At 34.8% G+C, this 14,077-nt stretch overlaps 2 protein-coding genes across 2 annotated transcripts; both read right to left on the reverse strand.

The window, feature by feature from the left end:
- Positions 1–5,390: 5,390 nt before the first annotated feature.
- LOC109218206 (cytokinin riboside 5'-monophosphate phosphoribohydrolase LOG1-like) lies at positions 5,391–9,947 on the reverse strand (the record flags this gene model as incomplete). The annotated part of the gene is made up of 4 exons (XM_019382556.1): positions 5,391–5,708; positions 6,387–6,530; positions 7,368–7,438; positions 9,905–9,947. Coding segments are annotated over 4 exons (360 nt in total), but the record flags the coding sequence as incomplete, so codon positions are not given.
- Positions 9,948–11,335: 1,388 nt separating this feature from the next.
- LOC109218205 lies at positions 11,336–13,574 on the reverse strand. Its single transcript, XM_019382555.1, has 5 exons — positions 13,322–13,574; positions 13,032–13,210; positions 12,812–12,874; positions 12,215–12,580; positions 11,336–12,109 (listed from the first exon to the last, which is right to left on the reverse strand). Exons 1-5 carry the CDS (start codon positions 13,572–13,574, stop codon positions 11,336–11,338), a joined length of 1,635 nt encoding a protein of 544 aa, XP_019238100.1.
- Between the last annotated feature and the right edge of the window lie 503 nt (positions 13,575–14,077).

Here is a 14,077-nt window from a genome sequence, read left to right on the forward strand (position 1 = left end):
ACTGTTCCATTGAAATTCCCCTTAGATTAATTTTAAATTTCAGTTGTTAGTTCAAAGTTCTAGCTTAGATAGGGATATATGCCTGATTGCTGAAGTTTAGAGGTTGTCCTGGGGTGATTTCGAGTTTGTTTGGGTTTATTCAAGTTGTTACGGGTGGTTTACTGGTTGAAATTTGTCCTGGGCTGTTCAATATTGCTTCTGGGTTTACAATAAATCTCAAGCTGTTGATTCCTGTTACTATACTGCTGTTGAAGTTGCTGACTCTACCTTCTTCTCTTATTTTGCCTTAATTCCAGGTACAAGTCCTGAACCTTTGGTGATGTAATATCTGCTTTAAGAAGTGAAATGGAAGCCTATTACGACTTCAATTCTGTTCTCTGCTTGCTCCTCTTGTTTTGTTTTTTTTTCTGCATTCATTCGTAGTGTAGCCTAGTTAAGTAATTAGGTTCTCGTGCTGTAATTAATTGAACTTTTGGACTGTTTGGACAGTTTCAGAATGATATGAGTTTTGTCATGGATTTTCGAATTGGAGTTATGTTTAGACTCATGTTAATTGAATGCTGCAGAGATATATCACACAGGTTTAGATACTATTATGGAAATAACTTTAGAATGAGCATATATACTCACACCAATGTCAAATAAATTGTTAAGTTTGAGTTTAGATTTCAGCAGGAATGTTTGGCTTAAGTCTGACAAGCTTTATAGTTCAGTTCTGATCTAAGCATTTTGTTTAAAGTAACACTTCAGTATAGTAAGTTTTTTCGTTCGTATTTGATGTTTCAGTATAGGTTTGATTACCCTAGTTTAATCGATTCCCCAAATGTTTGTAGAATTCCATTAGTTTAGATATCATCAGAATAGAAAAATGTGGATTTTAATTGGCAATTGTTGAATTGAAATGAATCTAAACCTCCCTTTGTTAGTCTAGCTTATCATCCTAGTTGGGCTTATATCGAGGCCCACCGAACAGCCTCTCGTAAGAACTGACCAGTTCCTCACTCTTGGCCGGCTTCGAGGCCCAAAGTTTAAAGGCTTGAATTCTTATTTTGAAATCATTGGTTTAATTTTGGCAGTAAGAGCTTGGGCCATCTAAGATAAGTAGCAAATTTAAATTAAGGGAATCTTCAATAATGGAGATGCTCTTGTTTGAATTTGGACTTGATCTTGATGCCCGACTTTCTCGAATACCATTCAATGATAATTAATTTATAGTACTAATTAATTAGGCCTTTTAGAGACAATCTGTAACAGAAAATTATAGTTTCTTTTAGGATGGCCTTTAAATAAAACATGAGACGAGCCTCGTCGCACAAAACATGTAAGTTGCGGGGCCCTCATTAATTGTTATGTTAAAATATTTTAGAAATCGGGTAAACCATTTAGCAAATTTCCATGGCTTCCCGCAAAGTTAATAAGACGCTAGCCACTTTAGGCGCGCTTTTAATAATATTACTTTCCTAAACTCGGGTGTGCATTTCATGCAACTCAAATCCAAATCCCAAAACGTTGAATAAGAGGTGTCGAGGATCCGGGTGCATTTCATGTGACGTGATCCAAAAACACGCTCTTAAACGGCGTTCACTTTCATAAAAACCAATTAAAAGCGGTTAAACAAATTTATAAAATTGCACTATAGGTTTGAACATGCATAAAACCAGATTTTTAGCCATTTATAATAATTTAAGCGACCGTGCTAGAACCACGGGATCCGGGGGTGCCTAACACCTTCCCTCGGGTCAACAGAATTCCTTACACAGAATTTCTGGTTCGCAGACTCCAATTGGGAAGTCGAAATTTTCCTCGATTTGGGATTTAAATTAAATCGGTGACTTGGGACACCAAAAGCTAATCCTATCCCAAGTGGCGACTCTAAAAATAAATAAATGATCCCGTTTCGAATAATGTCACTTTAAATGGAAAAACTCCCTTATACATTTATCCTTCGGGGTAGGTGTGTAAAAAAAGGAGGTGTGACAATTGGGTGAATCCTTTCATATAAATACAAATTTTCAAATTTAAACTTTTCCACGAGTAGTTTCCACTATTAAACAATCTCTCCATGCTTCCTATTAAAACTCCATCACCTTGTTTTATATAAGGTTATTTGACCGGGAACAATACATAAAAAAAAAAAAAATTATACTTTGGTGCATAGTAAAATTAAAGTATTTTGAGAACTTATGGTATTAAAGATATCATAACATTTGTAAGAGCATGAAATCAGCGGCATGGAAAATAAAGAGTTTCAAATAGAATAACTTTATAAAATGAAGCGGTAACTTTATATTAATTTATTAGTATTAGTACTCTGCAAATAAAGTTTTTCGTGATTCATGACTTAATACCATTGCTAGTTGCTCATGCATCACAAGGGAAACGTGTTTCTTTTGCTCAAAGTTTGCACCTTACACCTTATTAATATATAGTAGATCTTTATCCACATCCTGCACTAATTAACTTCTTTAATTAATTAACCAAATAAACTTCTTTGATTAATAATCTATCTTCAATTCTAGCTGATCAAGATACAGATTGCTGTGCATCATTTTACGATGGAATATGTTTCCTGTCACGATCCAAAATCTAACTATGGTCGTGATGGCGCCTATCGTGTTATAAGGCAAGCCTATTTCCAAAATATTACTACTAATTTGATTATAAGAATTTAATAAAACATTTTCAATAATTTAATTCCTGATAAACTAAACCAACTCTAAATATAAATAATATAAAATACGGAAACGAGTCCCAAACATCGGGGTGTCACTAAGTCATGAGCGTCTAAAACTATGAACTGAGATATATAAACCGTCTAACTGTCCAAAAAAGAAATGATGAAAGGAGTAACAAGGTCCTGCGGACGCTGGCAGCTACCTTGCAGTCTCCAATTAAAGTCGGCCTGAACTCAACGATCGCCGCGCTCTAACTCACCTGGATCTGCACATAAAGTGTAGGGTGTAGTATGAGTACAACCACCTCAGTAGTAACAAAAATAACTAAGGAACTGAGCTGTAGTGACGAGCTGAGCAAAATAGTCCAATTATTTATTTTTCACAATTTTAAAAATAACAAGAATAAACAGGTAACTTTCATAACTCAGTAAATGCCACAAAGAAATTTAACAGATAAATGCAGCAACAGCAAAAGTAAATGCAACCTCACAACAATGTCACTCCATCACTCAGCACTCGCACTCAGCACTCAATACTCAACACTCAATACACTCAACACTCTGCGCTCACTAGGGGTGTGTACAGACTCCGGAGGGGCTCCCAAAGCCCAAGCGCTAAGCACGGACAACTCACGTGCCATCATATCAATACCTGGATCCGCACGGTCAACTCACGTGCTACGCGGACAACTCACGCGCTATGGTATCAATACCTGGACCCGCACGGTCAACTCACGTGCTACGCGGACAACTCACGCGCTATGGTATTAATATCCTCAAAACCAGGCCCTCGGCCTCACTCAATCATGTACCTCACTAGCCTCACCATCATTAACAAATAAGGGGACACAGCCCACATCAAGTATCACAACATATTATCAAATAATAGAGGCGGAGGTAAACATGTACAATAATTTCTATGACTGAGTACAAATAATGTGAGCATGAATAAAACCTAAATAGGATCTCTAACATGAAGGCAAACAAGTTCAACAATAAGTAAACACATAACCACATATAATAGGCATTAGGCCTCACGGGACGGACCAAGTCTCAATCTCTCGCGGTGCACACCCACACGCCCGTCACCTAGCGTGGGTATCACCACCAAACAATCACATGATATCAATTTCTCCGGGTTTATACCCTCAAAGCCAGAGTTAAAACTGTTACTTGCCTCAACAGAGTAAAATTCTACTCCGGGATGTCCTCGTCCCTGGACTCGGTCTCCAAAAGCTCCGAGTCTAACCAAAATCAGAATAATACTATCAACATAGTCTAAAGAATCGAATTCCACAATAAAAACTACATAAACATGCCAAAAATCCGAAATCGGCCAAAACTCGCCCCCGGGCCCACGTCTCGGAATCAGTCAAAAATGGCAGAATAATAATCCTCGTCCTCTCCCGAGTCTACACATATAAAATTTGTCAAAATCGGACTCCGTTTGGTCCCTCAAATCCTCACTTAAAACTCTCCAAAACTCAAACCCTAACTCCCTCAATTTCACTTTGAAATCATCAATCAAATCCCAAAAACGAAGATGGATTCATAAATTATAATCAAAATCGAGTAGAGAACACTTACCCCAATCCATATGGTGAAAATCGCCTCCAAAATCGCCCAAATCCGAGCTTCCCAACTCAAAATATGACCGAATGAACAAACCCTAGTTTTGTATATTTTTCTACCAGCTATTCTGCCTCGTTTCTCGAGCCAAACGATCCCGAAACTCGTATTTTATGCCTCCAATGGATTCCTTGTGAAATTCTAGTCAAGTTAGGCTTTTGAATTACTCAATTTGATCTTATAACGAATGAGATATGTAGGTTTTAATATTTGCAAATAGTGCAGATTTTTAATTACGCTGCTAGTGGCAATTCGGTAATTAACCTGAAAAATCCGGCAACCTAAATTTTAGTAAAATGACCATAAAATCCTCATACGATGTCCAAATTCGACGATTCTTTTTGCTACAAGTCTGTAATTACAATACGAATCTAATTATTCAATCAAAAAAGAAATCGGAGCTCATTTGTTCAATATGATATCATTTAGGCTTGAAGAAACGACGTAGAAACATAAGAAAAATGAGCGCAACACAACCCAAACCTATCCGAAACTCACCCGAGGCCCTCGGGACCTTAACCAACAATTCCAACAAGTCATATATCACTACCCGAACTTAGTCAAACCTCCGAAACACCCAAAACAACACCAAAATACCAAATCAACCTCGAATTCAAGCCTAAGAAATTCTAAACTTCCAACTTTTGCCAATTCAAGCTTAATTCTACCACGGGCCTCCAAATTATTTTCCGGACACACTCCTAAGTCTAAAATCACCCAACGAAGCTAATCGAATCATAAAAATCCAAATCCGAATTCTTTTACTCATAAGTCAACTTCCGGTTGACTTTTCTAACTTAGCTTTCTAATTAAGAGACTAAGTGTTCATTTCACTCCAAAATTACTCCGAACCCAAACCTACCAACTCGATACAACTCAACACAACTGAACAACTTATAAATAAACATAGATGGGAAAAATATGATTATAACTCTCAGAACGAACGATCAGGTCGTTACATTTCCTCTTACATTTTCTTTCCCTTTCTAGCCATTTTGCGGTGCTTTTAGCCTCGGCATGTCTTTCGACCAAGATACTATTTAAGAAAACATTTATAATGGGAGTAATTAATGGGAGTAACCTTGCTTTCCTCCAAAATTTTATTAAATAAGAAAGGAGCACACTTTATACACATTATACAAAGTACATCAGTTCTAGATGCTTAATGGAATAATTTAATTGGACGACATTCAGGTACAGACACAAATATTACTTGTAAACAATCAACTTACTGCAGTTTAATCAGGTTTTTTGGTAAGCCCTAATGGGCAAATTCAATAATAAGAAAGTGACAAATTAAGCGTCAACGAGCAATTTCGCCCTTTATTGCTGTTGTGTAGCCAAGTTGTTGCTCCATCTCCCAACCCTGTTTTGGTGCAACTCCATTATGCTTTGGAACATAATCCTACATATATAATTAATTCATCCAACATGTTAACAAAGCAATGCTATATGTATACAAATTTTAAACTTCTTTTTAGTTATTAATATATTACGTGAACTCGGTTACAAATATACAAGGTTAATATAATCATAAATCAATACGTGTAGTTCTTTTTTTAGTTTTTCTTTTATAGTGTATTTGAAAATTCATGCACACGAAACATTCGCCTTCATGTCGACAAGTAAAAGGGTGAAGAAATAAGACCTTAGCCTATTCATAAATCACAATCGTTGTCATTCCACTGAGTCAAAACATATATACATGTGATGTGACAGATTCTTGGGTTCAGACTTCAGACACATGTCCAACTCTCACCTCTATCTTGCTAATCTGTTAATAAAAAGTGGGGCATGTGTCCCAGACCCAGTGTGTGTAATTATTGATGAGCAACTGATGTACTCATAGGGCCAGATGGAGGTTTCGGATAGCGGGTTCATTTAAATTCGATATTTTTCATGGGTTAAATGTATAATATAAATTTATATATAAAAATTTATTAAATTATAATAAATAATAGATATAAACTTATAATTTTAAAAATATAATAAGTTTAATTAAAATCCATAAATATTAAATTCATAGAGCTAAAATGCTGAATTTATTGCTGACTACGTTATGACGACGAGGAAGGTGAAATACCTCAAGTTTGGACATGAGTTCATGAGCAGTGGGGGCAGAAACAATAATGTGATGGGCAGAGGGCGTGATGAAACCTTCTTCAACTGCTTTGTCTATGAAACACAAGAGTGAGTTGTAGTAGCCTTCCACATTTAGCAGACCTACCTGCACGTAGTACAACCAATAACTTCCCATTAGCGTGCAGTTAATGATATTAAATGGGCGGGTTGGACTGATTTTGGCCGGTCAAGATGGGTTAAGTTAATAAATGAGCTTGTTATTGACCCACTCAAAAGTTACTGAGATGGGTTGTGTCAAGATGAGTTAATATTTGAGTCATAGCCCAACTCACACAACCCTTATCAAGATATAATTAATGTGTGTTATTTTCTTATGAATTGTTTAATTATCAAATAAGACTTTTTTTCTTTTGTTATAATCATATATAACATCAAATAATAAAAGAATTATTTTACAGATATTTTAGTAAAATTACTCATGGGTCAATTCGAGCTAAACACCAACCAATTTTAAATGGAATGAGTTCGACAAATGGACGGGTAATAACCTGCCCAACCTTGAGCGAGGTTAAACGAATTAAATGAGTTTAGGGTCAAATTATCACCCCTAGAATCTAATTGAACATGACAGTGCTTTTTGCTTCCTATGTATATATCACAACAAAAAAGAGTTACGTGTAATAATACTAATTACACTCGTTTTAGATCGATTAATACTCCTTTTAGAAGTTTGACTCTAAATTCTAAATTTGCATTTTGCTCAGATTAATACTCCTTTTAGGAGCAGTTAGCTTCAACTTTTATTGTGGCATATTAAAAATCAAGTTCGACTAGCACAGTATTAAAAAAAAAAAGACTTTATGATCTAACATAAGTCATAAATATTAATACGACTATAAATTATATAAGTTGCACGGTTTTAATGTCACATTATTATCAATTGAAAAAAAAGAAAAGGATAAGTGTATGATTAAGATAGTACTGGCTTATCATGAATGCCCAACTGTGACCAAGTGATGACCTCTAAGAGTTCCTCCAATGTTCCATAGCCACCTGCAACCACAAAAAGAAATTAGGAGATTAGCATTAATTAGTTGTTCCCCAATTAGCAAACTTTTAACTTGAAGAAGTTAATTAATCACTGTAACTGACAAGGCAGTTTTGGAGTAGTCCCACAGTTGTCAACGTTGGTGTTGTCTCCTTGAAGAAGTTAATTAATCACTGTAAATTTTTTCTATTCCTGAAATAAAATGACAGGTTGAAAGGAACATTGACTTGGTGTATGGAGGTGGGAGTGTTGGCTTGATGGGTTTGATTTCTAAAACTGATTTTAATGGTAGGGTACCAAATTTCCGCTATATNNNNAAAGTAACCAATTAATATATATATATATATATATATGTTTTTTTTTAATCTTCCATAGTCTTTATTGTATATTATACATTTTTTTAGGCAAGTGTTTTCAGTGCTAATATTGCTGTCTTTTTTTTCCTCTTGGCAGTGTGATTCCTAGAAGTCTCATGCCCAGAGAGGTACTGCTTTTGTAAATTGTAATTATGATCAGAGAATTCTTATTTAAAAATATCTTTCTCTATATATGCATATATTTTATTTATCAAACATTTCCTCCATTCTCTCTTACTAGTTCAGTACACTAAAATATATATTTTTTACTCGTGTACTTTAGCAAATGAAAAGAATATTATTTTCTTTTATTGTTACCTTTATTATTAACTACTCATACTCGATTTTTCTAAGTGTGTTTAACACCATCATTTTCTACAGATTACTGGAGAGAAAATTGGAGAAGTGAGGGTTGTATCTGGTATGCACCAAAGAAAGGCTGAAATGGCTAGGCAAGCTGATGCATTCATAGCTTTGCCAGGTAACGCTATTAAAAAAAAGTATAGTATAAAAAACTATACATTTAAATTATTTATAAGATAATCACAAATAATTTTTACAATAAGCATTATTTTTAGCCTGATGACAATTGAAACTGACATAATATATCCAGATTAAACTATACTGGTAATGTAAATAATTTTTAAATTATTGTACATATAATCTGATATTGTATTGTACATATACTTAAATCCGCACAAAAATGTTCCACTTTGCTTCCACTTTATACTTTATGGATCTGGATTAGAAAATAATTACAAAAATAAAACAATGATCAAATATGTTACGCTACTCCCTCGTCTCATATTATCCGTCGTGGTTATTAAAAATAGTTATCTCAAACTATTTGTCATTTTAGAAGTTCAAGATAAAATTAATTTTTTTTCTTTTTTACCCCTAGTACTCCCTCCGTTCCAGTTTATGTGAATGTATTTCCTTTTTGGTCCCCTCCAAAAAGAATGACCCATTTCTAAATTTGGAAATAATTTAGCTTAAACTTTCGATTCTGCTCTTAATGAGAAGCTTTTATAACCACACAAATACTCTGGACCCCTTTTTGACTTGTTTAGGACCACAAATTTCAAATGCCTTTCTTAAACTCCGTGCCCAATCAAACAAGTTCACATAAATTGGAACGGAGGGAGTAATAATTATTCTTGAATACTACAAATACCTTAATTATGGATAACTTTGTTCAAATATCAATGAAGAAAGATTAAATATTAAGACAGGAATAAGAGTAAAGTAATCAAAATCTCATTTAAACTAATTGTCATAATTTTTTAACACCTATATAATTTATCCACCGTACTTAATCCAATAAAAAAAAAGATAAAGAAAGAAAAAAATGGAATGGCTCTATTTGTGATCCCAAATCTTGATCTAAAACATATTTACTGGCAAGGGCGGATCTTGGGCAAAGATTACGGTTCACATGAATCCAATAACTTTTGCGTAGACCATATATTTTTATTAAGTATAAAAATATTTAACTTGAGATACAGTCTGTTTGTTCAGTGATCATGTATATAATTCGAGGACATTGTAAGAATTCATAAACTTAAATATCTGGATCCGCCTTTGTTTTCTGGTCTTTTTGTGTTGGATTATGTTTTTCTGTATTACCTCGAATATCTTCATACTCAATGGTACAGCACATAAAACATGTACAGTACGTACGCAACTTGGAAATCTAGTTTCTTCCATGCTTACTACACAAATAACAAAGCACGTCTCTATTGTTCCATTATAAAATATTCTTTTCTCATGAAAATATTTACTCCCTCTGTTTCAGTTATTTCCTTTTTGGTCCGTTCAAAATGAATGTCCTCTTTCTAAATTTGGAAACAATTTAATTTAAACTTACAATTCGACCCTTAATTAGAAGCTTTTATAACCACATAAATATTCTGGACCCCCTTTTGATTTGTTTAGAACCACAAATTCCAAAAGTCTTTATTTTTTTTTAAACTTCGTGTCGAGTCAAACAGGTTCACATAAATTAGAACGGAAGGAGTATATAAATACAGCCGATGTAAAGAATATTTTACACCATCACGTCACCTTTAAAAGCGTAACAAAAAGAAAAAAGGATTGAGTGAGAAGTGATAATACCAATTGGTTGCCAAGTTGGATAGCAGCAAGTTGGTAAGTAGGTTTATTGCCAGGGCTGCTGCCACAGAAAACACATATGCGCTTGAATCTTGAAGGCTTTAACATTGGCGAGGAAGCAGAAGTTGAGGATAATATTGGTGATTATTGTTATTTCCCATAACATGAAATTCTGAATATCAGCTCCTTTGTCAAGCTTCTAGTAACTCTTAATTATTTGGACTTAAATTCACTAACTCTTTCTGCTTTTGCGTGACAGACAAAAGGGAGTTTGGTTGATGATGAGCTAGTCAACAAGTTTCCTTTTTTCTAAAAAAAAAAAAATACTTTGAGTTGAAAGAGAGAGAGAGAGGAGAATAGCTAAAAGGGAATTTGAGATAGGAAGATTCGAATAGCTCTTATTGGTCCCTTTTTATAACCAGTAAAATGAATATTCCACTTCGAAAAAAAAAAAATCCTTCTTCTACACTTGGCCATTTTCCTCAAAAAGTAGTTCACATTTGGTTTTTCTTTAGAATCTTCAAAAGACTAAAGAAAAACAAAAGGAAAAATAAAGATTTACAGAAATAGACAAATAGTGCTTCTGAAGCTAGTATGAGTTTACAATTATTTTTCGAGTGGAATACCTATACATTATGGGTGTGTTTGGTACGTAGAAAAATGTTTTTGATGAAAAATATTTTTCTGGAAAATGAGTGGTTTTATCACTTATTTCTGTTTGGTTGGTGAATGAAAAAACAATTCCGGAAAATATTTTCTAGTATTTGGTTAGAGAATATAAAATATTTTTAGGAAAATAATTTCTTATGCTACTCTCCTCAAGCCGCCTTTCCCAAAATCCTCATATTTCTGTACTCCTTCCTCCCCTCCCCCCTCTAGGGGTCTATGTTCTTCAAGAATTTAATTATTCATTTCAAAATTCACACAAACCCAAAGGAACTAATGTGCTACTTTACTTTTTCATACAGGAACAAAGTTGAAATTTGAGCTTGATAAACAAAAAAAAATACTTTATTTTTTTAAAAAAAGAAAGTATCTTTTTCTACAACATGAAAAGAAATTACTCATTTTGTTGAATGAAAGAAAATACTTTTTCTACATCATGAAAAGAAAATACATTTTCTACATCATGAAAAGAGAGTATTTGTTTTGTTGAAATGAAAGAAAATATTTATTCTACTTCATGAAAAGAAAGTACTCGTTTTGTTAAAATTAACGAAAATATTTTTTCTACATTGGGAAAAGAAAATACTTAGTTTGTTAAAACGAAAGAAAATACGTTTTCTTCATTTTTTTTTGTATCACAATATCATTAATCACCAAAGAAGCAAATTACATCATATAGTGGCCATCTCGGCCTATACACAACTCTATCTTGACTCCTATCCTCAACAAACTATTTTACCTTGTCTCTACACATTTGCTCTTATACCCCTACAGAAGCTTGTGCTGCTGAACTTCTTTAAGCTTGCCTACAGCCTGTATATTACAAATGTATGCTATCTCTCTAATGATACTCTTACTATCTCTATTTACCTTATCAAATATTCTATGGTTTCTTTTTGTCCATATACTATACAGAGTTTCAGCTAACACCAGTCGCAATAGCTGCCCTTCAACAAATTTCTTCTTTGTTTTCTCCACAAACCAGGATACTAGGTGATCCCATGTCTTTATTTGCATCTGGATATGTAACCAATTGAAAATTTCTGCCCATAATCCAGTAGTGACAGTACATTCGCAGAATAGATGGGCATGAGTCTCTGGATGAATTCCACAAAAAATACATATTGGATCCACATTTATGTTCCGCTTGATCAGCCTGTCAATTGTCATCATTCTTTCTTGTATGATCAGCCACATAGCAAACATTACTTTAGGTCTAGCTAGATTCTTGAACATGGTAGCTTTCCACTCGACTTTAGCTAATGATCCCAGTTGTTGCAAGTACAACTGTTTGATCACACTGCATTTACTTTTATCTCCCTGCAGCTGTGGCTTTGGGCCGGCAACAGTCATGATCTTTTGAACCATCCAACTCGCTTGCTTAGGCACATTGATATTAGCTAAAGGGTGCCCTTTTATATAGTACATATGGACCCATTTGAACCATAGTCTGTCTGCCTTTGTTGCTAGATCCCATTGCATTTTGAGAATGGCTGCTTTGTTCCATCTTTTGAGGTTCAGGATGTTTAGCCCTCCAGCACTCTTGGGTTGATAGACACTTTCCCAGGATATTAATGCTCGCTTGGTAATGACATTATTTCATGACCACATGAAGCTTCTGCAATATACTTCAATGAGCTTGATCACCTTGGAGGGTAACAAGAATATTTGAGACCAGTAAAATTGCACTCCAAACACTACAGTTCTAATAAGTTGAACTCTACCAGCATATGACAACTTCCTTGCAGTCCAGGATGAAATTTTAGCTACTATCTTGTCAATCAATGGCTGCCATTGTTTCACTCTCATCTTTTTGGTAGTAAGAGGGACGCCCAAATACCTAAATGGTAGTTCACCTTGTACATACCCCAGTTGCTGAAGTATAAGTTCTTGTTCCATATTGCACACTCCACTAAAATAGACTGAACTTTTGTTTAGATTAACTTTTAACCCAGATGCTGTAGAGAACTGATCAAAACAGTGCTTTAACATTGCCACAGATTGATTATCCCCCTAGCAAACAGTAATAGGTCATCCGCAAAACTCAAATGAGTAATGCCTAATTTCTTGCACTTTGGATGAAAATGAAATTGCTTATTATTCTTCAAATCAGTGAGAAGCCTACTTAGGTATTCCATTGCTAAGGCAAACAGGAATGGGGACATTGGATCACCCTATCTGAGGCCTTTAGTAGCAGGAAAAGGCTCAGCTAACTCACCATTTTATCAAGATAGAGTAACTCACACTATGAATACAGGATGACACCCACTGATCGAAGTTATGAGGAAAACCCAGACCTTCCATGACCTGTAGCACATAATTCCATTCTACACTATCATAAGCTTTTTTGCAAATCTACCTTGATCATACATCTAGGTGATATATGTTTCCTTGAGTAAGACTTGATCAGTTCATGTGCTAAAATGATATTGTTAGCTCATTTTCTTGCTAGGATGAAACCAGCCTGAGCACTATCAATTAAGTACCCCATTACTTTCTGCAATCTTGATGCTAAGATTTTGGAGATGATCTTATACAGCACAGAACAACAAGATATAGGTATGTAGTCCTTGATATTAGTAGGATTGGTGATCTTAGGCAATAGAGTAACTGTAGTACAGTTAATGGCCTTAGGCATCATACCTGTAGCAAAGAATTCCACTACTGCTTCATATACATCATCTTTAATAACCCCTCATGCTTTCTTGAAGAAGACAACATTATATCCATCAATGCCCGGAGCTTTGTCATTACCAATAGCCTGCATACATTCATCTACTTCTTGTTTGGATATATCTTTGGCTAGTTCCACTGCTTGTTGATGCTTCAGTTGGGGTCCATTTTTCAGAATTTGCATGTTAACTGCAGGTAGAGTTGTATCTGCAGTTCCCACAAGGGACTTATAGAAATCAACAATCTCCCTCTTGACACTCTTAGAGTCTATCAGAATCTCACCTTTTAGTGCTGTTAGAGTAGTAATATTTTTCTTGCTTGCTCTGTCTTTCATCATTGCAAAGAAGTATTTGTTGTTTCCATCCCCAACATTAATCCAGTGAGCTCTTGATTTCTATTGTAATATCTTCTCCTTAATGTTTGACCATTTTTCTAATCGAAATCTGGCCTCCTTCTCCATCATCCTTAGCTGATCTGAGTAGCCTCTATTCATTTCTTGTTGGCATTCAATCGGATCCCTTCTTGCTTGATCCATCTTCTCTGCTATATTCTTGAAATTTCTATTGTTTAAGTTCTTAAATACAGGCTTCATTGCTTTCAGCCTGTACTAGATAGTAGCTAGCTTGCAAGACTGGTGCTCTCCTTGCCATTCTTCATTAACAATACTCTGAAAGTCTTCATGCTCTGCCCAAACATTTAGAAATCTGAATGGCACTCTTCTGTTATTGTTTCTGCTCTGAAATTTTAGTGTGAGTAGTGAGTGATCTAATATAAATGGATCCCCTATTTCAACTGTTAAGTGATCAAAGTTCATCATCCAGTCATCATTCCCCAATG

The sequence above is a fragment of the Nicotiana attenuata genome, unplaced genomic scaffold (assembly GCF_001879085.1).
Source record: "Nicotiana attenuata strain UT unplaced genomic scaffold, NIATTr2, whole genome shotgun sequence".
Taxonomy (NCBI): Eukaryota; Viridiplantae; Streptophyta; class Magnoliopsida; order Solanales; family Solanaceae; genus Nicotiana; species Nicotiana attenuata.